Source organism: Tursiops truncatus, chromosome 8 (assembly GCF_011762595.2).
Source record: "Tursiops truncatus isolate mTurTru1 chromosome 8, mTurTru1.mat.Y, whole genome shotgun sequence".
In the NCBI taxonomy this organism is placed as follows: domain Eukaryota; kingdom Metazoa; phylum Chordata; class Mammalia; order Artiodactyla; family Delphinidae; genus Tursiops; species Tursiops truncatus.
In genome coordinates, this window is record NC_047041.1 from 70,976,407 (window position 1) to 71,001,252 (window position 24,846).

The 24,846-nt window shown below is 38.0% G+C and overlaps 1 protein-coding gene across 2 annotated transcripts in view; it reads right to left on the reverse strand.

The window, feature by feature from the left end:
- The window catches only part of TSG101 (tumor susceptibility 101), a 56,752-nt gene that overhangs the window by 23,386 nt on the left and 8,520 nt on the right, over positions 1-24,846 (reverse strand). For both annotated transcript variants that reach the window (XM_033862611.2, XM_073808674.1), the window contains 5 exons: positions 24,639-24,704; positions 20,820-20,983; positions 10,458-10,584; positions 6,665-6,731; positions 2,351-2,442 (listed from right to left, as the gene is read on the reverse strand). In XM_033862611.2, the coding sequence (XP_033718502.1) occupies positions 2,351-2,442; positions 6,665-6,731; positions 10,458-10,584; positions 20,820-20,983; positions 24,639-24,704 (516 nt within the window). The remainder of the gene's footprint in view (positions 1-2,350; positions 2,443-6,664; positions 6,732-10,457; positions 10,585-20,819; positions 20,984-24,638; positions 24,705-24,846) is intronic.

Below are 24,846 nucleotides of genomic sequence, written 5' to 3' on the forward strand. Positions count from 1 at the left end.
CATTGTTAAAAAAAGAGCTATATTACAGAAGGATGAGAACATTTTTAAAAAACAAAACCATTGCCACTAGAATCTCAATAAATAGAACGTATCAATGACAAAAACAGCTGAAGAAAATGCTCTTTTTGGGGGAAGGGGAGATATTTACAGCAGATCTCAGGATGCTTACAATTGATCAGAAAATGTAACAGAACAGTAAACTTCACAAGATTCTACATTCAGACACTCAGTAAAATATTTAGGTGAACTTCTATATATCAAGCACTGTTCTAGATGTTGGGCATGTGTGTATATGTGTGCGGGGTTGGTGATGGGAGTAGATTGGTCAGGGTAGGCCTGACTGCTCCACACAAAGGAAACAGGTAGTGGACGAATCCTAAAACAGAAGAGTAGTAGGAGATGAGTTCAGAGAGGTAACAGGGGGAGGAAAGCAGGATCACAAAGGGCCTTCTAAGCTTCAGAAATTTGGATTGAATGCTGTGTGAAATGGGAAGACATTGGAAGGTTCTGAGTAGAGGAGTGATATAATTTATTTATCTTTTAATAGGATCATTCTGGCTGTTGTGTTAAAAACAGATGTAGGGATTAAGGAAAGAAGAAGGCTTTTTAGGAGGCTTTTGAAGTAAATTAGATGAAAGATAACGGTGACTTGGATCAGCACTGGATGTGATCAGATTCTATATGTATTTTGAAGATAATTGGTTCTTGATGAAGAATCAAGGATGACACCAAAGTTAGAGTATTGAGTAGGTATCACTGGAGGTGGGAAAGCATCATAGAAAGATTGAGAGTTTAATTTTGGTCACATTGAGTTTGAAATGTCTATTAAATATCGAAATGGAGATATTGAGAAGGGAGCTGGATATAAGAATCTGGAATTCTGGAGAGTGGTGTAAGTTGGAAAGAAATTTGGGAAGTGTGGACACAGAAATGGTATTTAAAGCTATGAGATTGGTAGAGATCACCAGGAGAGTGAGTATAGAGAATGCCAAGGACTGAGCCAGGGGGCATTCCAATATTAAGAAAAGGAGGGACTTATAAAGGAGACTGAGCATGAGTACCAGTGAGATGGGAGGAAAAACAAGTGAGTCTGGGGTCTTGGAAAGCAAGAGAGGAAAGTGTATCAAGGAGATACAACTGTCAAATACTGCTGACAAGCCAAGTAAGTGGAGACTATTTAATTTGCCATTGGATTTAACATCATAAAGGTCAATGGTGACCTTGAGAGAAGCAGCTTAGTGGAAGAACATGAGGGAAATCCCACATGGAGTGGTTCAAGAGTGAAAGGAAGAAGAGGAATTGAAGCTAATGAGTATGGATAATTGTTTCAAGGAGTTTTGCTGTAAAGGGGAATGAAGAAATGGAATACTGGTGGCAGGGAAAGGGAAATTAAGAGGAGGATTTTTAAAGGTTTTTAGGGTATATTTTTGGGTGCTGATGAGAGCAACCCAGTAGAGAACAAAAGCTGATGATGAGAGGGGAAACTGCTGAAATGATGTCCCTGAGTAAATTACAGAGGATAAAACCTAGTGGGTAGAAATAATGATCTGTGGTAACAGGGAGAAGGCAGATATGGTAGGGGCAGATAGTCATGTAGAGGGGTGGGGGTCTGTAGAAGTTCTTGTATTGCTTTCATTTTCTCAACTGAAGAAAATTATATTTCAGGTAACTCTACTAATAAGCAACATAAAAAACCAAGAACTATTGGTTTGCAATAATTTGTCTTACTTGATCCACCCATATTTCCCAATGGTGCTTTCTTCTAAAGATGCTCATCTGTTTTTACATATAACAAGGCTAGGAAAACCTAAGTATCTGTTAATAGTTCAACACACATTAACGTTCACCAATAAATATGTGAAACACAGGAAAGAGTGATAAGAGTCAATCAAATTTACTTTTATGCCCTGGTAGAAGGCTCATTTATATGATGATAAATCATTTCAAGTTTTAGAGTACAGGACACTGATCATTAAGAGTTTTTGCTCTAAAAAGAAAGAGTATTCTAACATTTCACATGTAAAAGTGAAATGGGGGGAGGTGTGATAAAATTGATGATATTTAAGGGTACAAATTTATAACGAGTAGTAAGCAAGCCATAGAGATCTAATGCGCAGTATGATGGATATAGACAATAATACTGTATGATAATTATGTAATGTAATAAATACTGCTATAATGCAATCATATTACAATATATAAATCTATCAAAGTAACAGACTGTACTCCTTAAACTTACACAATGTTACATATCAAACATTCAATAAAAAACAAAAGTGAAATGCACTTTTCACAAAAGGAGACTCTGACTTTCCTTATGTGGAGAAATACAGTTTTGAACGGTACTTACCAACAGTGGTCACAGGAGGCTGGGAAGGGTACTGGGAACTTGTGGTGGCAGGATACTGACTGCCAGGTGGGTAAGGACAGCCTGGGTAACCACTAAAGAAAAGAACATAAAATATTAAATGTTAAGATGACCCAACTCTACAGTATCTTTAAGAACCCCATTCAGGGGACATCCCTGGCAGTCCAGTGGTTAAGACTTCACCTTCCAATGCAGGGGGTGTGGGTTCAATCCCTGGTCAGAGAGCTAAGATTCCACATGCCTCGGGGCCAAAAAACCAAAAAACATTTAAAATAATCCAGAAGCAATACTGTAACAAATTCAATAAAGACTTAAAACAAACAAACAAACAAATCCACCCCATTCAGGAGGCTAAGCTTGATATTTCATTGTCTTACCAGTTAATGACTTTACAGTTTTAGAGCTACAGGTGTCTATTCAAGCAAAGCTCCACAAAAATTCCATTAATGACACTGGATTTACTCTTAAAGTAAATGATTAAAATACTCTTGCTTGACCCTGGTTTTTTTTTTTTTTTTGGCTGCGGCATGCGGGATCTTAGTTCCCTGACCAGGGATTGAACCCGTGCCCTCTACAGTGGAAGCACAGAGTCTTAAACACTGGACCACCAGGGAAGTCCCTTGGCCCTGGTTATTTGAGGGTCACCTTCACAGTAGCAGAAAGCAACTCGAGTTTTTCTAAGGGTAGTCCAACAGTATCAGAACTGAGAGCAACAAATATTTTGTGAGAACTTTTCCATTCTGATTTCCTAGCATACAGGTAAATAATATTATTTAATTTTTACCTGTGGTTCATTGATAACCTTTTTGAATGTCTGATCTGAAAATACTCCTCTTGAGATAAAGTTTTAAAAGCTTCCTCTTCATTCTAAGGAAGGTTTGTGTCATTCCTGTATTCACATCAGAGTTGGAAGAAACTTTCCTTAGAAGTATTGTCCTCCAATCTCCTATCCAACATTGTTTCATAAATATCATTTACAATATCCCTGACAAATGGTCATCTTTCTCTACTGAACACTAACTGCATTTTGACACAGTAACCTCTAATTAATGGTCCTAAATTTGCACTCTGTAAGATCACTTGCATATTAGAAAACTTCTAACATTTTCCCCTCAGTCCTCTCTTTTTCAGGTGAAATATTTTTAATTCCTTCAACCATTCTTCACAGCTCTGATTTTCAGATCTAATCACTTTCCTCTGAATGATCACTAATTTGGCAGTGTTTCCCTTATAATGGAGAAGAAAAGGAACAGGATGATTACTATAGCTACCTGTTAGTTGAACAATCAATTTTGATGAATCCTATTTTATCTACAATTGTCAGATCTATGGCATTTGCAATTCTGATTAACATGCCTTCTATGAGTCCATTAAAATTACTGACTAAAAAGACCCAGCCCAGAGTCCTGGAGCAAGAGCTCTAAGTTCATAGTCAGTAATCCTTTTATAGGGCAGTGGCTCAAAGATTCTCTCCTATGTGTACTACTAGTTCACACTTTATAACCTGTCACCAACAAAAAAGTTTTGTGTGTAACTTGTTGAGGATTCAATGTAATCGTGATACTCTTATCGATTAGTATAAAAGTAAAATGAAAAAAGAAAAAGGTTAAGCATTTCTGTTCCCAGTGGACACATGCTGAATGCTATTGCACAGTACTTTTGTTCTAGTCTCTCTAATAATCCATGCTGCAAGGAAACAATGTCAATCTTATTCAAATTTCTGAATCTACCTTTTTGAACACTGGAATAAATTTGCTTTTTCTGGAGTTCCTCCCATTTTGCATACTTTTTCAAGGACAATCTGTGATTTTATTGCTGAATTTTTCAGTAAGTGGTATAAAACTCTTCTAGGCCTACAGATATTAAATTCAGAGAACTCCCTGTCTCTTTATTTAGTTTGCTTAATTTCTCCTTCGTAGTTATTCTCTATGTTCAGGGTTAACAACTTTTCTTGAGTAAAAAAATAATTTAGTAGTACTATTTTCTGTCTTTGTACATTATTAAACAATTTGCCCTATGTAGGAAATCTTTTTCAGATTTTTAAGAGCCCTTTTGGACTAAATGTATTTAAAAAGAATTTTCCAACACTCTTATATTCCTTTTTCTTTATGTGCCCCTTCAAAATTTACTGTTTATTCTATTTAAAGCACTGTTTTCAAGTGCTTGAGGCAGGAGCTAAAGTATGAATCCATCTCTTCCTCAAGATACTAATAATCAAAATAGGGCAAGATCCCTGTAAACAATCCTGATAGGATAAAGAAAACAATAAATGCTAAATAATGCTAAATAAATGTTCAGGAAATGTATACAGTTGATCCTTGAACAATATGGTTTTGAACTGTGCTGGTTCACTTATATGCAAATCTTGAAAAATAGCTACCTCAAAAAGGAACTTCTAGGCTTCCCTCGTGGCACAGTGGTTAAGAATCCGCCTGCCAATGCAGGGGACATGGGTTCGAGCCCTGGTCTGGGAAGATCCCACATGCCGTGGAGCAACTAAGCCTGTGCACCACAACTACTGAGCCTGCGCTCTACAGCCTGCGTGCCACAACTACTGAGCCCGCGTGCCACAACTACTGAAGCCCACGCGCCTAGAGCCTGAGCTTCGCAACAAGAGAAGCCACCGCAGTGAGAAGCCCATGCACCAAAATGAAGAGTAGCCCCTGCTCGCCTCAACTGGAGAAAGCCCGCACGCAGCAACAAAGACCCAACGCAGCAAAAAAAAAAAAAAAAAAGAATAAAATATATTTTTTTAAAAAAGGAACTTCTTACAAATAACCTCACAAAAGACACTTTTTTTTTTTTTTGCGGTACACAGGCCTCTCTCTGTTGTGGCCTCTCCCGTTGCGGAGCACAGGTTCCGGACGCGCAGGCTCAGCGGCCATGGCTCACGGGCCTAGCCGCTTGGCAGCATGTGGGATCTTCCCCGACCGGGGCACGAACCCGTGTCCCCTGCATCAGCAGGCGGACTCTCAACCACTGCACCACCAGGGAAGCCCACAAAAGACACTTTTAAGGTTATGTAAGATGAGTAAGATTTACATTTCTGTCAATATTTTCAGCCTTCATTTTTATCTACAAGTTTCTCTGAAGTGGCTTCATTGTTCAGAAGTCCATTTCCTTATTGTGCTTCTAATAACCATTCCCTATATGCCCAAAGTTCCTTCTTACTAGCAACTGTTCATTATAACGGCTTGTAATTTCAAGGCTTCAGATAGAATTCCATTTCTAGAACGTAATCAGAAAATTAAAGGTCTCAAGAAATCTAAAACTTACAACTTGTTTATATATAACAATCATAGGAATCTTTCTTTCTTGTCTCTGACAGATGTTCATCTAGTCTGCTTACCCAGATAAATGTGACAGAATACTTACTACCTTATAAAGCAAGTTCTTGAAATTAAGAAAGGCCCCCAAATAAATGTTTGCTAAATTTAACTTATAAGATCCTGCATATTATATATGTATATACATATATTTATTTATGGCAGGTGTTCCGGAATTCTAGCTGCATTTATCTGTGAGGTTCTATGGAGCTAAGAAGAGTTAGCAGGGTTAAAATTTTTTTGTTAATTTCGAGTAGCTGGAAAATTTCATCTAGGCACCAAGTATATGCCAGTCTTGCATTCTAAGTTAGCCCCAAGACCACCTTTGGAAAGTACTCCTAGATTACCCCTGGAACAGGTACACATTTAAAACATGGATTAATAATTATTTCTTATCGATTTTTCTAGTATGTATTATTCATAGACTGATTTCACTATTAATTTCATTTACCTGTTATGTTATTAACATATGGATACTAAAGGTTGGTAGTACGTGTAGTCTATGAACTGAATAAATATGGGGATGAGACTGACCCCATCATATGCACCATTAATTCATTCCCTGTAGTTTACAGAAAAGGTCAGTTTTTTAAAAAGGATATTAAAATATTTTTCTCAGTGGCTGAGGTCATCATAATTAGTATTCCATTAATCTTTCAGCCATTTACACTGGATATACAGAGTTCTTAAAAGGAAAGAAACAAGGATTTCAAGGTACAAAACTAATCAAGATTATTGTCATTTCCCCACCCCTTTCCTCTCTCTGAATAGAATGGAGCTGCATTTCTCTAAATGGAAAAAACTCCTCTTGAACTATGTATATACCATAAAATTTCAGCAATAAACTGAGTTTTACCTTCCATTAAATTGCAACCATTTTCATTTTAATGCCCTAGTTAGCACCCATTATTTTTATTCTAGATCTAATAGAATTTCTAATACAATTATTCAAAAGATAATTTTTCATTACCTGGGATTGGGAGGGTATCCGGATGGGTATGCAGAAATTCCACTTGGCATGCCTGGCATGTAGGAAGCTAAAAATAATTTTTAATATTTTAAAATAGTATGCATAGTCCTGGATATATAGGGTATCAAATAAGACACACATCACCATCAAACCACAGCAAAATTTCATACAGTTAAAGAATTCAAATCTCAGCACCAAAAACAAAACACTCCAGCCATATTAGTTCTTCACTGCAACTAATAAATAACTTCAAACCACATAACTCTAAAAGCATTAAACGTGACAATTCCAACAAGGATTAACTGGCGAACAGGTCAACCTGGTCAGCTCTTCAAGCTCTCAACGAGTCTATAACCTGAGACAGGAGCCAATTCAGTTTGGAATTTAGAGGAAGGTAAATGTGCCCTCCTCTGGTCCAAGGTCAGCTTCTTAGAAAGTGGCCTCTTTATTATATCTAAGATATCTTTTGAAATTTCTTGCAAGATTATGTTGACCGATTAGCACAGCTGGTTTTGTTGGCTTGACTGAGAACTTTAAACGACTTCAAATTACTACAAGAAGTCCTAAACAAAACTTATATTCAGCCAGACTGGTTAAAACAAACAAAAGGTTGGAAATACTAGGTGGAAAAAGGTTCAAATCTAGCAAGCATAAAGAATGCTTTATATGTATTTTAAAGAGAACACTAATGACAAAGAACTAGTCAGTGATGCCAAGAGGCTAACCAACATCGAGGAAGAAAAAGAGAAGAAGTTAATCTTGGCCTTAACTGGAAACAACTTGTCTGAGAATCAAATTAACCTCAGTGAAATTTTTCTCACTGAATATAATTAGCCCTTAATCCAATCAATAAATATTTTACTGCCTTTCTGTGAAAGGCACTGGATTAAAAAAGAAAGAAAGAAAGAAAGAAAGAATTCCTGGCCTCAAGTTGCTTATAGTCTAGTGAAGGAGATAAACACGAAAAGAATAAAAATACAGAGTGATAAGTGTCGTGACAGGGGAAGTACAGAGTGATATATATGGGATCATACAGGAGGTAGCTAATTAAATGTAGGAGGTGGGGGTAAACAAGAGTGATCTAGTAGATGAATGGTACACAAAGGCTTGAAGAGAGAAGTGGAACACTCAAGAAGTAAACTTTTAGAGCACATAATGCAAGTGGATGGGAGAAGTATGCTGGGCTCTGACTAAGGGCCTTAAACGTCTTTATCAGAGTTGCTGAGCTTACATCCCCAAGTGTCAGTGTTCACAGTCTTCTTGTTAGGATGAATCTATAGATGTCATAAGTAAATTTTTTCTTAAGTATAATTAAGCTAAGGATGATGTTCAGTGCTATTTCATAAAGGGAAAAATACCTCCCAAAATGTCATAATTGCTAGATCTCATAAAACATTTCTTCTTCCTGGGCCAAAACACAGTTGATCTTTATGAACATCAAAAGATGAGGCCACTATTAGGTGTCAGCAACATATATAGTCAATTACTAGTTTCCCTCCCCATTCTAGTTTCTCTTAAACACATATAAACTACGACTTCACAGTTATAAGCAATTTCCTCATAATTATAGGCAATTTTCCCTTCTAAGGTTCTGAAAAGCTAGTAATTTGACCAAAATCTCCAAATTTTGATTTTGGGAAACAACAAAAGTTGAGTCCAAGACTGGTAAGGAAGCAGATAATGAAGTGAAGTAATTTCAGAGCCAGAATAAAATGGAATACAAATAAGCATAATACATGGGGTTATTATAAGGATTAAATAAGAACTAATATGAAGTGCTTAGCTGTGTCTCATAGTCACCACTGAATAAATGTTGACTATTACTGTTAGTTGTCAAAAAATGAGGTTTGGGCACAACACTTTTTTAGTGTGACTTATAGCTAGTTCAAAAGTCTTCCTAAAACCAGAGATCAAAAATGTTTACAGTAGGGCTTCCCTGGTGGCGCAGTGGTTGAGAACTGCCTGCTAATGCAGGGGACACGGGTTCGAGCCTGGTCTGGGAGGATCCCACATGCCACGGAGCAACTAGGCCCGTGAGCCACAACTACTGAGCCTGCGCGTCTGGAGCCTGTGCTCCACCACAAGAGACGCTGCTATAGTGACAGGCCCGTGCACTGCGATGAAGAGTGGCCCCCGCTTGCCACAACTAGAGAAAGCCCTCGCACAGAAACAAAGACCGAACACAGCAAAATAAATAAATTAAAAAACTCCTACCCCCAACATCTTCTTTAAAAAAAAAAAAATGCTTACAGTAATGATGATGATGATAATAATAATAATAATAATAATAATAATAGAAGTATATAATTTCTTAACTAGAAGATCGTATTTAAGTATGGATCCAAATTTCTGGGCTGTTCCTTGATGTGTGGGTGTAGGACGGAATTCAGACTTTCATTTCTTTGCAGTCATACATAACAATAATGAATATCATTTAAATGTATAAAAAGTATTAAAACTGTAATGGACAGACAATAAGTTGGTCTCTTTTAGTAATTTACTTATATTAGCTCTATATTGTTTAATGTGATTTATAGTGAGTGAATGCAAAATGGAAGTGTAATAGTGATCTCTTTAGTGAGGTCTCTTTCTTGAATGCTGCACTTCCAATGTTAACATAAAACTAGAAGAAATTTAGGAAAAAGATGTTGCTTAGGGGACTAACATTCTGAAAAGGTTACCTTTATCTTAAGTGGTCACTGGCTATGTTATTTGAGCAAATAAATATGAACGATGATCTAGGAAATATTTTGCATTTCAACATTAGATGGGCAAGATAATCTAACCTTGGATATTAAAGTCAACAGAATTTATTAAGATGAAAACAAATTTCTGATCCAAAAGAATCCCTAGAATCTTTATTAAAAGAGCAACAAAATGCTACAGCCAAGCTTATTCTGGGAAAGCAGAGAAGGAAAAGGAAATGGATTCAGAAAGTTCTGTTAGATTCCCATTCAGCTTGTTAGTCAAGATGCTCCTCAAGGCAGAATGGATTAAAAAGGAAGATGATAATTTTCAGTGGGAGGAAAATGAAAGCGCACATAATCTAACTTATAAGATAAATTAAGTCTGGTTAATTATCTTAAACAAAATTTGTTTTAAAAAAATCACAGCTCAAAACACAATGAACAGGTTTAGTAAAGTCAAAACAAGTAAGTACAACCAACTCTCAATTATCCAGGGTGATTTTAAAGTACCAGTAAGAATTATTTTTGAAAAACCCAGAAATAACAGAGATAATGTACACCAGTTAGGGGAGAACTGATATTGACTCCATGCCCCCACCCTCTCCACTCAAAGTAAAATCATGAATTGGTTGTACTCAAGAGAAGAAAGCTGAGAGCTAGATGTCCATTGTGTACACCCAGAATAGCTGAATGTGAATTATATAGTTTACTTTATAATTGATTCTTATCTATAGCACTGATCCTGGAGTTGCAAACAAAAGGTCAGATTGCCTTTCAAGTTGTATCTACTTCCAAACGGATCAAATAAAGCTATTCCATGGCATGCATAATTTAAAAAAAAATTCCAGCTCTATTCCAGCATTCTTTCTCCTCCATTTTGGAATCCAGCACACCCATAGTTAGATTTCTACCCACAAACGAAAGCCCAAATGCCAGTCTTTGTTGAGAATCTGTACATGCAGATGTGGGGCCTCAGAATACCTCCAAAAAATCGACTAACTTGATAAGCTAAAAAGCAAATTGAAGTCATCAAAAAAAATATTTTTACAAGATTTTGTTTTCTTTTGTTTATATGAGTTTAAAAATCAAATCTCAGTTCTACTTACTGTTTGGTGGCCCTGTTGCCTGGTATGGTGGATAGGATGCTGAAATAGTAGCACGGGAAAAGACTGGAGGTTCTTCTCCAAACACCACAATCATAACTTGAATAAGCCCCAACAAGTCTGACTGTGGCTAAAAATGGAAAACAATTTAAGTCATTTACAGATTTACTTTTTGGCAATAAGGAAAAGTCTGGCCATTTCTTATCTGTTTTCAACTTAGCACGACAATTTCCTTTGTAGGACCCCAAACGTGAAAATTCCATTTAATTAATTTAATACAGCTAGGTGATTTCTACTTATTATTTATGTGTAGCAAGGCTGCTACTTCATGTATATAAAAACAGCACTAGCCAAAGCAGTATACTGCAAAATTCAGATGGTATTGTTCTTCATTTGACTCCATACAGCTAACCAAAATTTATTATATTTCCAGTGGACAAATTAAGGATGCTGGTACGGTATAAACTCAGGGATGGATGTAAGCAGTAGTCACAAATATTATTTAAGGCCTTTAAAAGATAACAATGTTACCTTGGAAACACATGTTCCTAGATTAATTTTTATTAAAGATAGTATCATGAACTCTGAAATTATAAGTAGACTCCATTTTAGAAATCACTAGATTGTTGTACAAAAGATATAAATTATTAAAGGATCTTTCCTTCCAATACCATAGTTACAAAGAGAGTGCCTGTATCCCATAAAGGCTGCTAAACTTTTTTCTCAAGTACCTATTGATCACTAATTTCAGACAAACTATGCTAGGCAAAGTTGTTCAAACTGACTTATCTGATGGTTGTTTTCACCCATTATATTCTGTGTATATCTCACCTCACACACTTCATTCATTAGTTCATCAGGTTCTGAAGGATTACTCAATTATCTTGATCAGTTAATCATCTTCATAACTTCCCTTCTCCTGACAGAAGAGTTTCCTAGCAGCTTTCAACTTTCCAAAGCACCAATTTTGTTCCATTCTGTCCCAACGTATGGACAGTGACAATAGATAACATTTCAGAAAGCTTCTTATGAAAACTTACTGATTCTCACTATTCCAATACCCTTCTTATGTTTGTCTGTAAACTTACACGCTGAGACAGGGAGTAAACATGTACAGTATCTGTGTAGCACCAAGGAGTGTAGGCTGGAGATTATGGCTGGTGTGTGTATGGGGTTGCTACTGAGAATCACACAATTTAAATCTCTTGTTAATTATTTAGTCCAACAAAACTCCCTAACTAAATCATAAAATGATTTTAAAATCATGCACTTTAAAAATTGAGATAATTCACATACCATAAAATTTACCATCTAAAGGTGTATAGTTCAGGACTTCCCTGGTGGTACAGTGGTTAAGAATCTGCCTGCCAATGCAGGGGACATGGGTTTGATCCCTGGTCCGGGAAGATCCCACATGAGACAGAGCAACTAAGCCCGTGTGCCACAACTACTGAGCCTGCACTCTAGAGCCTGAGAGCCACAACTGCTGAGCCCATGCGCCACAACTGCTGAGCCCAAGCGCCACAACTGTAGAAGCCCACGCACCCTAGAGCCCATGTGCTGCAACAAGAGAAGCCACCATGATGAGAAGCCCGTGCACCACAAAGAGTAGCCCCCATTCGCCACAGCTAGAGAAACACCGCGTGCAGCAACAAAGACCCAATACAGCCAAGAATTAAAAAAAAAAAAAAAGTGTATAGTTCAGTGGTTTTTCTCTATCACCACTGTCTAATTCCAGAATATTGTTATCATCCTCAAAAGAAATCTATCCCTATTAGTGATCACTTCCAATTTCCCCCTCCCCTCAGCTTCTGGCAACCACAAATCTATTTTGTCATTGGATTTGCCTATTCTGGACATTTCATGTAAATGGAATCATACAATTCGTGTCTGGCTTTTTCCACCTAGCATAATATTTTCAAAGGTTAACCCATGTTTGTAGTATGAATCAGTACTCCATTTATACAGTCTTATAACCATAGTTTTGTCAAGACAAATTTTATTTTAATTCTTTACCATACCATTCCTTTCACATTAAAGTCTTTGAAGGAAGGAAAATTAATCGTTAATACCTACTTCCAGGCCTATTATAAAGCAACAGGTCATGAATATTTCAGAATGACAAATGACTAATTCAGAATGATACAGGATACAAAAAACATAGCAAGAATGTTAGTTTATTTTAGCTCAAACACCTAAGGGTCAACTGAAACATATAGTATCTTTATAAAACTTTTTTCCTATTGAAAACCCTGAAAACTTGAAGAGCAAAATTGCTTTCTTCTCTATCCCTTTTTGTTTGCTTTTCCAGCAAGCAATAAAAAGGTCAGATTTTACATTCTAAGCAGTATATGATACACGTTCAGGATTAGGATTAATAAGCAATTGAATTAGTAAGATCAAGATAAATGAGAGCAGCCCTAGTTCATGTTCTGTGCCATGCTAGATTACTACAATAGCCTTCTGTGCGGGTTCTAGTTTTACTTACTGATTATGATTGAGAGAATTTTCTATAAAAGTTCACGCTCCCCTCCCATTATACAGTTGTTGCTGAGAATCAGTTGCTTAGGCGGAAACTACATTTTCCAGTCCTTTTTGCAACTAGTTTTTACCAATGGACCATAAGCAGAAGAGATTTAACTTTTAAGCCAAGGTGCACAAGAAGGAGGGCCACCAATCTCTTTGCTTGTCTTCCTTGATGCGGAGGACTCTGAAGCCCCGGGAGATGGTGGCACAACAAACTGGAAAGCGCCTGGTCCCTGAAGCTCAAGTGAGGGAAAGCTGCCTGCCAGTGAGGCAGACTCCCAGTGGACTATTACGTGAGCAAGAAATTTCCAGCGTTAAGTCTCCAGTATTTGGGGTTTTATGTTTTAGAGCAGCTAGTGATTTTCAGTCAGAAAGCTAATTAATGTATTTATCTAGTACACTTCAGACATTATACCTAACAATCATTGCATTTAATGCCTTACTTTTGTTCAGAAATCTAAAATGACTCCCAGCTGCCTATTCAAGGATGAAGTCCTTAGCTAAAAATCAGGATCTTCCATGATATAACCTTGAACACCATACCAAAGTTAGCTACCCTTATGTCTTTTTTGTTAGATTTGTGGAATATAACATACATACAGAAATGTATGTAACTTTAAAGAGTAACAATAAAGAAAATATTTGTGTAGCTATCATCCAACTTAAGAAATAGAAGTTTGCCAGCAACTTACAAGTTCCTGACTGCATCCCCCTCTATCTATTCTATAGTTACCCACTTCTCTGACTTAGCAGATAATCATTCTTTTCTTTAAACTACTACCTTATAAACAATTTTCTAAACAGTATGTTTAATTTTTTCTGTTTCTGAACTTCATATGAATTAAATCAAACTGTGGATTCTATTGAGACTTATTTCAACAATGTAAGATACATTCCTGTTAAAGAGTATAGTTATAAATTCATTTTAATTGCTGTATGGTGTTCCACTGAATGAATACACAACTTCTTTATTCACTCTCCTGTTGTTAACAGTCATATGGGTTGTATCCAGTCTTTGGTTATTTATGAACCATGAATGAACATTCTTGCTCTGAACATTCTTGCTCATGAACATTCTTGCTCTGTTTCCTAGTATGTATGTGCAAGCGTTACTCGTTTTCTTTGGCTGCATTGGGTCTTCACTGCTGCACGCGGCCTTTCTCTAGTTGCAGCGAGCGGGGGCTACTCTTTGTTGCAGTGCGCAGGCTTCTCATTGTGGTGGCTTCTCTTGTTGCGGAGCACAGGCTCTAGGCATGCGGGCTTCAGTAGTTGTGGCTCACGGGCTCTCAAACACAGACTCAGCAGCTGTGGCACATGGGCTTAGTTGCTCCATGGCATGCAGGATCTTCCTGGACCAGGGCTCAAACCCGTGTCCCCTGCATTGGCAGGTGGATTCCCAACCACTGTGCCACCAGGGAAGCCCAAAAGGGTTACTCTTGTGCAGTAGTTATCAACTGGGGGTGCTATTTTTGTCTCCCAGTGGATATTTAGAAATGTCTAGAAACATTTTCAGTTGTCACAATTGTCATGCTACTGGCATCTTGTGGATGAAGGCCAGGGATCCTACATCCTATAATGAACAGAACAGCTCTCCCACAATAAAGAATTATCTGACCCACAATGCCAGTAGCACTGAGGTTGAGAAACCCTGCTCTAGTGTACATACCAAGGAGTGGAATTGCTAGGACATAGGGCATGGGCCCTTACAACTTTACTAGGTAATACCAAACTAATTTCCAGAGTAGTGTGTCAATTTTGCTCCCATCAGCAGTGTCTAAGAGTTCCCTTTGCTCCACATCCTCTCTAAGCCTTAGCGTTGTCAACTGGTAGTGCAAATTTAATGCACATGTAATGGTATCTCGTTATGGTCTTAATTTATATTTCCCTCACTACTAGCAGGATTAAACATCTTTCCATATGTTTACTGGCCATTAGAATTTCTCTTTTGTGAAGTACTTGTTCAAGAGTTTCATCTATTTTTCTATTGGGCTTCTTTCTTTTAATGATTCCCAAAAATTATTTTTATGTTCTGGACATTACCCTGTGGGTGTTAAGTACTACAAGTATATTCTTTCAGTCTGTGGTTAGTCTTTTCAGTTTTTAATGTGTCTTTCATGAACAGAAGTTCTTAATCTGCATAAGCTCAAGGTAAAATTTAGTAGTCTTTTCCTTTATAGTAAAAGTTTTCCATCTTGTTAAAAAAACCCTCACCTATTACAAGATCATGAAAGGCAGTCTCCTATATTATGTTTTAAAAGTCTTATTTTTTTGCCTTTCACAACCTACCTGAAATTGATTTTTGTATATTATACAAATAGGAATCTCACTGTCCCAACTCCATAACTGAAGTTAATCTTATCCCCACTTACCTACTATAACACCACTGTTATACATCAAGTGTTTATGTATAGGCATACCTTTTCTTACTGTGCTTTGCTTTATTGTCCTTTGCAGATACTGCAGTTTTTACAAATTGAAGGTCTGTGGCAACCCTGTGTTGTCACGTGATGGTTAACATTTTTTTTTTTTTTTTTTGCGGTACACGGGCCTCTCACTGTTGTGGCCCTTCCCGTTGCGGAGCACAGGCTCCAGACGCGCAGGGTCAGCAGCCATGGCTCACGGGCCCAGCCGCTCCGCGGCACGTGAGATCCTCCCGGACCGGGGCACAAACCCGTGTCCCCTGCATTGGCAGGCGGACTCCCAACCACTGCACCACCAGGGAAGCCCCATGGTTAACATTTTTTAACAATAAAGGATTTTTTTTAATTTATTTTCTTGAAGTATAGTTGATTTACAATGTTAATTTCTGCTGTACAGCAAAGTGATTCAGTTATACATATATATATTCTTTTTCATATTCTATTATGCTTTATTATAGGATACAACAAAGTATTTTTAATTAAGGTATGAATACTGTTTTTTTAGACACAACGCTATTACACATTTAATAGACTACAGTATAGTGTAAACATAACTTTTACATGCATTGGGAAACCATGCAATTTGTGACTCATTTTATTGCAACATTTTGCTTTACTGCAGTAGTTTGGAATTGAGTCCACAATATCTCCAAGGTATGTCTGTATAGTGGATCTTTTTTCTGGGTTATTTATTATGTTCCATCTACCCATTGGAATATTTCTCTGACAATTCCATACCATCTTAATTACTAGTTTTTTAAAATGCATTTTGATACCTCTAAGGCAAGTCCCTTCCAGCTTACTCTTCTTGGCTATTATTAATGTTTGCATTTCCATATAAACTTTGGATTCAGCTTATCAAGTTCACAAAATTAACAAATATGCAAAGAAACAAACACTTCTGTTAAGAAATAGATCAGGGCTTCCCTGGTGGTGCAGTGGTTGAGAATCAGCCTGCTAATGCAGGGGACACGGATTCAAGCCCTGGTCTGGGAGGACCCCACATGCCGCAGAGCAACTAGGCCCGTGAGCCACAACTACTGAGCCTGCGTGTCGGGAGCCTGTGCTCCGCGACAAGAGAGGCTGCGATAGTGAGAGGCCCGCACACCGCGATGAAGAGTGGCCCCCGCTTGCCACAACTAGAGAAAGCCCTCACACAGAAATGAAGACACAACACAGCAAAAATTAATTAATTAATAAACTCCTACCCCCAACGTCTTCTTTAAAAAAAGAAATAGATCAATTTGCAGAGAACCAACATATTTATAATACTGAGTCTTCCAATCCATGAAAAAGGTTCTCTTTCAATAAAATTTGGAATTTTCTCCATAATGGATTTGTACATCTTTTGTAAGGTTTATTCCTACGTCAACAGCATTAAAAATATAAACTATTCGTAAACCAGTTCATTAATTCTCTATTCTGCTAAGTCTAATCTGCTATTAAACCCATCTATTGAGTTTTTGTGGGTTTTTTAATTTATTTTATTTATTTTGGCTGCGTTGGGTCTTCGTTGCTGCGCGCGGGTTTCTCTAGTCGCGGAGAGTGGGGGCTACTCTTCGTTGTAGTACGTGGGCTTTTCATTGCAGTGGCTTCTCTTGTTGCAGAGCACAGGTTCTAGGTGTGTGGGCTTCAGTAGTTGCAGCACGTGGGCTCAGTAGTTGTGGCTTGCAAGCTCTAGAGCGCAGGCTCAGTAGTTGTGGCACACGGGCTTAGCTGCTCCATGGCATGTTGGATCTTCCCAAACCAGGGTACGAACCTGTGTCCCCTGCATTGGCAGGCGGATTCTTAACCACTGTGCCACCAGGGAAGTCCCTCTATTGGGTTTTTCATTTCTATTATTCTATTTTTCAGTTGTAAGGTTTCTATTTGGTTCATTTTAAATATAATTATAATTAGTTCTCCATATTGAACATACTAATCACAATCATTTTCAAGTCTGTGTCTGATAACTGGGTTACCTGGAGGGTGGTATCCTGTTTCTACTCTTTTTTCCCTCTTTGTCCTATCTCTTGATGTACTTGATAATTTTAAATTGTACACCTGACACTTCATGAAAAATTAGACAGGCTCTATATATTATCTCCTTCCAGCAACAGTTCACTCTATCCTATGGCCGGCAGATACCGTGAGAATCACCTTAATATAATCAGGCACTGAACTGATTCAAGGGTGGAGTTTTACAGGGCTCATTCTGCCTGAGTTCCCACTCATGTGGTGTATTCCTCTAGTGGTGCCAACTGAGAGCCTAGGATGTTTACTCATACCCCTCCTCCTTGTGAGTGGTTCCAAACTCATACTGCCTCCTCAACCTAAGACTGCTGAGAACTTGGCTATGAATTACAGAGGTTTTCTGCTTAGCTTTTTAGCATCTTGTCTTTGAAATGTAGGAATTCAGCATATCCCTTGAGGGGGAAACTCAAATTATCTGGCTCACTTCTTTGTAGCTTCCTTTTCTCCCAAATCTTGGCTCCTAAGATATCCACTGCCTGCAGACAGAACAGCAACTGTTGTCTTTTCAGCCCTGTGAGACTGTTAGAAACTGCAGTCTTCTTTGCCTCTAGCTAATGCCCTCTGCCCAGATTCTCAGCCTCTCACTCTGTACCAAGAATCAGTAAATACTCTTAGGGAAAACTGGCAGAATGTTGACTCATCTCTTTGCAGCAAGGATCTTGGCCCTTCAAGTCCTAATTGCCTCAACAGTTCTCCAAAGCCTTCCTCAGATGTTGTTTGTACTTTGGCTTTTCCAGCATTTTTTTGGATAGAAACTGCCAGAGCTATACCATCAGAGGCAGAAACAGAAGTTTCTTACTAGTATTACTTCTTGATAGGAACACTTTTAGTAATGAGATTTGAACAGTTTCACAAATATATGCCACCAGTATACTACTGGGTTGGCCAAAGTGTCTTCTGTTTTTAAGTAAAAATAAAAGGCACATTTTTCATTGTCACCAAGAACTTTATTGAACAACGTTGTCATCCTTTTGTTCCACTACCTTCTGCCATTTTTCAGGCAACTTCATAATTCCATATTCCCAAAACGTTTTATCTTTTTGAGCAAAGAACTGTTCCAGATGCCTTTTACAGTCTTCCAGGGAATTGAAATTTTTTCCATTAAGAGAATTTTGTAAAGACTGAAATCAATGGAAATCTGAAGGTGCAATGTCTGCTAAATATGGAGGATGAATCAGAACTTCCCAGCCAAGCTGTAACAGTTTTTGCCTGGTCTTCAAAAAACACGCCATCTTGTGTTATCCTGATGGAAGATTATGCGTTTCCTGTTGACTAATTCTGGACGCTTTTTGTTGAGTGCTGCTTTCAGTTGGTCTAACTGGGAGCAGTACTTGTTGGAATGAATCGTTTGGTTTTCCAGAAGGAACTCATAATGGAGGATTCCCTTCCAATCCCACCATATACACAACATCACCTTCTTTGGATGAAGACCGGCCTTTGGTTGGTTGGTGGTGGTTCATTTTGCTTGCCTATGATCTCTTCCGTTCCACATTATTGTACAGTATCCACTTTTCACCTCCTATCACAATTTATTTTAAAAACGGAACGTCTTCATTACATTTAAGTAGAGAATCGCATGCGGAAATACGGTCAGGAAGGGTTTTTTTGCTTAACTTATGTGGAACCCAAACATCAAAGCGATTCACATAACCAAGCTGGTGCAAATGATTTTCAGTGCTTGAGTTGGATATTTTGAGTATGTTAGCTATCTCCTGCGTCGTATAATGTTGACTGTTCTCAATTAACGTCTTGATTTGATTGCTATCAACTTCAACTGGTCTACCCGACATGCAGCATCATCCAGCGAGAAATCTACAGCATGAAACTTCGCAAACCACTTTTGACACGTCTGATCATCACAGCACCTTCTCCATACACTGCACAAATCTTTTTGTGCATTTCAGTTGCATTTTTACCTTTCATGAAATAATAAAGCATAATATGCCAAAAATGTTGTTTTTCTTCCATCTTCAATATTAAAATGAATGGCTGCACAAAAATTCACCAATTTTGATGTCTTTTTTTTTTTTTTTTTTTTTTGGCAGTACGCGGGCCTCTTACTGTTGTGGCCTCTCCCGTTGCGGAGCACAGGCTCCGGACGCACAGGCTCTGGATGCACAGGCTCAGCGGCCATGGCTCACGGGCCTAGCCACTCCGCGGCATGTGGGATCTTCCCGGACCGGGGCACGAACCCGTGTCCCCTGCATCAGCAGGCAGACTCTCAACCACTGCGCCACCAGGGAAGCCCGATGTCTTTTTTTAAATGCACGTTGATAGGACAGCTATCACATACAATCTAACAAAATTGTTTCAAATGAAGTTAAAGACAACTAAGTGCTACTAAAGTCATCTTACGGAAAAAAAACAACTGAACCTTTTGGCCAACCCAATATACATATTTTTTTAAATAAATAAATAAATTTATCTATCTATCTATTTATGGCTGCGTTGGGTCTTTTTTGCTGCGCGCGGGCTTTTTCTAGTTGCAGCAAGTGGGGGCTACTCTTTGTTGCAGTGCGTGGACTTCTCATTGCACTGGCTTCTCTTGCTGTGGAGCAGGGGCTCTAGGCACACAGGCTTCAGTAGTTGTGGCTCGCGGGCTCTAGAGTGCAGGCTCAGTAGTTGTGGTGCACGGGCTTAGCTGCTCCGCAGCATGTGGGACCTTCCCGGACCAGGGCTCGAACCCATGTCTCCTGCATTGGCAGGTGGATTCTTAACCACTGCGCCACCAGGGAAAGCCCCCCAATATTTTTTAAATGCATTTCCCATATGTGAATTCTATCTATTCTTAAAGGTTCAACTCAAGCAAATAAAATAGTGACTATGTGTATTCTATAAACTACCAAGCTCTATAGAAATATGTTTCATTTATTTATTTATTCTTGTAAATTTATTTACTTATTTATTATTTATTTTTGGCTGCGTTGGGTCTTCGCTGTGGCACGGGGGCTTTCTCTAGTTGTGGCAAGCAGGAGCTACTCTTCGTTGTGGTGCACGGGCTTCTCATTGCAGTGGCTTCTCTTGTTGCGGAGCAGGGGCTCTAGGAACATGGGCTTCGGTAGTTGTGGCATGTGGGCTCAGTAGTTGTGGCTCACGGGCTCTAGAGTGCAGGCTCAGTAGTTCTGGCATGTGGGCTTAGTTGGTCCACGACATGTGGGATCTTCCCGGACCAGGGCTTGAACCCGTGTCCCCTGCATTGGCAGGAGGATTCTTAACCACTGCACTACCAGGGAAGTCCAGATATATTTCTTTTAAAGAGCTTTTTTGAATTACCCAGCTCAGTGATTAGTGATCTTATGTGAATTTATTCTCCTTTAATCCTCCTTGAGAGTTAACAGAAAGTAAATGCTAGTGAACAAAATATATAAAATACAACGAATTCTCAGAACACTCTGTTAATACTTACGTGTTTCCATTCATGTAGATAAGGAAGATATATCTTCCCGTTAGCATCCACATGCTTTCCTGTTTTAATAGTCATTGAGCTAGTAGGCTTAACAAAACAGATAGGGGGATTATATGGGTATGTGTCCAGCAGCCACAGGCATATTGGAATATTATATGTAGTACCTGAGAGAGAAAGAGAAACTTCAGTTACTCTACTTTTATTATTTTTCAATAATGGCTTAGTAGGTAAGCAACAAAGAGCTACAACTAAGCAACACTTTTTTTAAAAAACACAACAAATATTTTATGTTTCAAAGTTCTGTTTAACATCAGTTTCTCAAATTTTCAGTTTGTAAAATACATGAGCAGGATTAAGGAGCTAATTAATCACTACTCTTCCAGTGTAGTAAGTGTACTTACTGCCATAAAAACGTTATTCACAAATTATCTTTTGGTTCAAGCCATTCTTTGTTATTTGACTCCTGTCACTTCAGTTAATAAAGTTCACTGGTAAAGGATATAGAAGGAAGACCACAGACAACGGTGTCCTTTCGGAAAGTGATATGCTAGACTTTAAATTCCCTTGCCAAAAGTCACACTGTAAGACCTAATTCAAGTGTCAAACAGATGCTGACTGGTGGCCACAGCTTGACCAATGAATATGGCATTTTCAGTGGTAGTTTCACAATCAATGATGTCATCCCCCTTTTTTTGCTTTATGTAATAGAATCTCTCTCAGTTGAGAAATTTGACTATATATAGTCAAAATGAACAGTGTTTCAAAGGATCTGATAGTTAACATATTGAACATAAATCAAAGACTTTTCTTCCTAAGGTTAAAGCCCAGTGTCCCAAGCAACCATTTGAATCACCTAACATAATTCAGATACATTTCCCCCACTCAGAAACAGTTTTACTTCATAAAAGTATATACACATAAAATTCACTTAAAGAAATCAGACAGTTATGGGACTTCGGATTTATTTTTTACCCAAAAGTACTTCTAGAATGAAAAAAAAGACTCCAATAAAATATATCTTAATACATAAAACATAACTTTATTTCCACCATCTAGAATTCTTTGCTTTGTGAAAATGATGGATTCTCTAGAATTACTTAGGCTTAGGAACTGTGCCATACAAAAAAATGGTGAAGGAACAAAGGTTTAGTTTAAATAAAATTTACATGTATGTATGCATGTGTGTGTGTGTGTGTGTGTGTGTGTGTGTATGAAAAAGAGAACCCTTGTGCACTGCTGGTGGGAATATAAATTGGTGCAGCCACTATGGAAAACAGTATGGAGATTACTTAAAAATTAAAAATAGAACTACCATATGATCCAGCAATTCTACTTCTGGTTATTTATCTGAAGAAAATGAAAACACTAATTTGAAAAGATATATGCACTCCTATGTTCACTGCAACATTATTTACAATAGCCAAGATATGGAAGCAACCTAAGTACCCACTGATAGATGAATGGATAAAGAAGATGTGGTATACATATACATAATGGAATATTACTGCGCCATAAAAAAGAATGAAATCTTGCCGTTTGTGACAACATGGATAGACCTAGAGGGTATTATGCTAAGTGAAATAAGTCAGACAGAGAAAGACAAATACTGTATGATTTCACTTATATGTGGAATCTAAAAAACAAAACAAATGAACAAACAAAACTAAACAGAAACAGGCTCATAGATACAAAGAAGAGGTGGTTGCCAGAGGGGAAGAAGGTGGGAGAAGAGAAACAGGTGAGGAAGGTTAAGAGGTACAAACTTCCATCTGTAAAATAAATGAATCACAGTATGATATGTACAGTGTGGGGAATACTGTCAATAATTATGTAATGTTTTGTATGGTGACAGATGGTAACTAGATTTATCATGTTGATCATTTTGAGAGGTACAGAAATATCAAATCACTATGTTCTATAACAGAAACTAACACAGTGTTATAGGTCAATTATACTTCAAACACACACAGATAAACAAACAAACAGAAAAAGAGATCAAATTTGTGGTTATCAGAGGTGAGGGCTGGGGGGAAGGGAGAATTGTAGGACAGTAGACATGAGGTACAAACTTCCAGTTATAAAAAAGCAAGGGCAATTCCCTGGTGGTGCAGTGATTAAGAATCTGCCTGCCAATGCAGGGGACACAGGTTTGTACCCTGGTCCGGGAAGATCCCACATGCCATGGAGCAACTAAGCCCATGTGCCACAACTACTGAGCCCAGGTGCCACAACTACTGAAGCCTGCGTGCCTAGAGCCCATGCTCTGCTACAAGAGAAACCAGTGCAATGAGAAGCCCACGCACCGCAACGAAGAGTAGCCCCTGCTCGCCGCAACTAGAGAAAGCCCGCGAGCAGCAACGAAGACCCAACGCAGCCAAAAAAAAAAAAAAGTTAAGTACTGGGAATGTAATGTACAACATGATAAATGTTATGAACACTGCTGTATGTTATATATGAAAGTTGTTGAGAGTAAACATCGCAACTTGATGAAAACTTAAGAATTTCATCACAAGGGAAAAATATTTTTTTGTTTCTCTAATTTTGTATCTATATGACTGATGTTCACTAAGCTTACTGAGGTAATCATTTCTTGATGTATGAAGTCAATCATTACGCTGTATATCAAACTTATATAGTGCTATATGTCAATTACATCTCAATAAAACCAGAAGAAAAAAAATAATAAATGTCTTCAATTATGTCTACGATAGTCTTCTGCCTCCTTCTCTCCCCCACATACCTTTTTCCCTCACCACAGCTTACTTCCTGGGGTAAAGGCAAAGTCAATAATCCTGAAGTTTACTCGTATTAGCTCTATAAAATGCTGATGCTCAAGTGTTTTTTCTCTGCCTGGGATGTCCATTCTGTTATGAATGGTTCACTCATCCTTTAACACCAAATTGAACGTCATTTCTTTGATGACCTTCCCACGTGTTCTTGTTCTCTATAATCTCACAGCACCTTTATATTTCATTATTTTATAATGGGTATAGAATAGTGTAAATATCTGTTTCCCCTATTTGTGTATGTTCTTCCAGGGAAGGTACATCCTTTATTCACCTTTGTATCCCTAGCCCTTTTCCCCCACGCATAGCAGGTACTATATAAAATCAATGGGTAGGTTACTGAGACACAGGTCTTAGCTAGTCACAAGGAATAACTAACAGAGCTGTCCACAGTTGCTCATGAAGCTGAATGCTCCATTATCATTGTAAGTCTTCCAGCAGAGGGTGGCTGACTGACAGAGATGTAATTATCCATCATCAGCATTACAACCATAAATAATAGCTACTTTCGATATACCAGCCTCTGTGCTAAGTCCTTTACATACATTATTACAAATGAATTCTTCTTTGAGTTAGGTACTATTATCCAAATGTTACAGATGCCCATTGTCACAAAACTAATAGATTACAGAGGGAGAACTAAAACCCTACTCTGCCCTGACTGTAAAGCCTCTATCTTAGTCACTATACTATACAGCTTCCCATTGTCAGATAAGTTTGAGTAGGGTGGGAGCTGAACTAGGAGGCAGCTAAGATCCCTTTCTAGTTCTAAGATTCTCTGATTCTATCAAACAAACTCTTCCAGTGCACTGAGGCACTTATTTGTTGATATATCTTGGTAAGGAAGTAGGGGAAAAAAGATGAAAATATGAGGTGCTGCTGCCAAATGAAGTTCAATTAGAATAGGAGGTGAAGTTTCTATATTATCATGAAAGTCACAAAAAAGCAAGCTTAATTACCTACAATTCTTTGGCAACTAAATGTGAATTAAAATGCATCTATGCTGGAAACACGAATCACATAAGACATTTACCTCTATAAGGCACAGGAATCGTTCCAGTGAGGTTCATTAGTTCCCTGGAACTGCCATCATTAAAAACTGAAAGGTAAGAATAATGAGTTAATCAACAAGCATTCTCACAGATGCTCCCACGTAAGTTATTCTTATGTTTCAGAAACAACAGTTAAAACGCATTATTACCCTTGAAAGGACTAACTTGTTAATGTTCATACATTTTGTC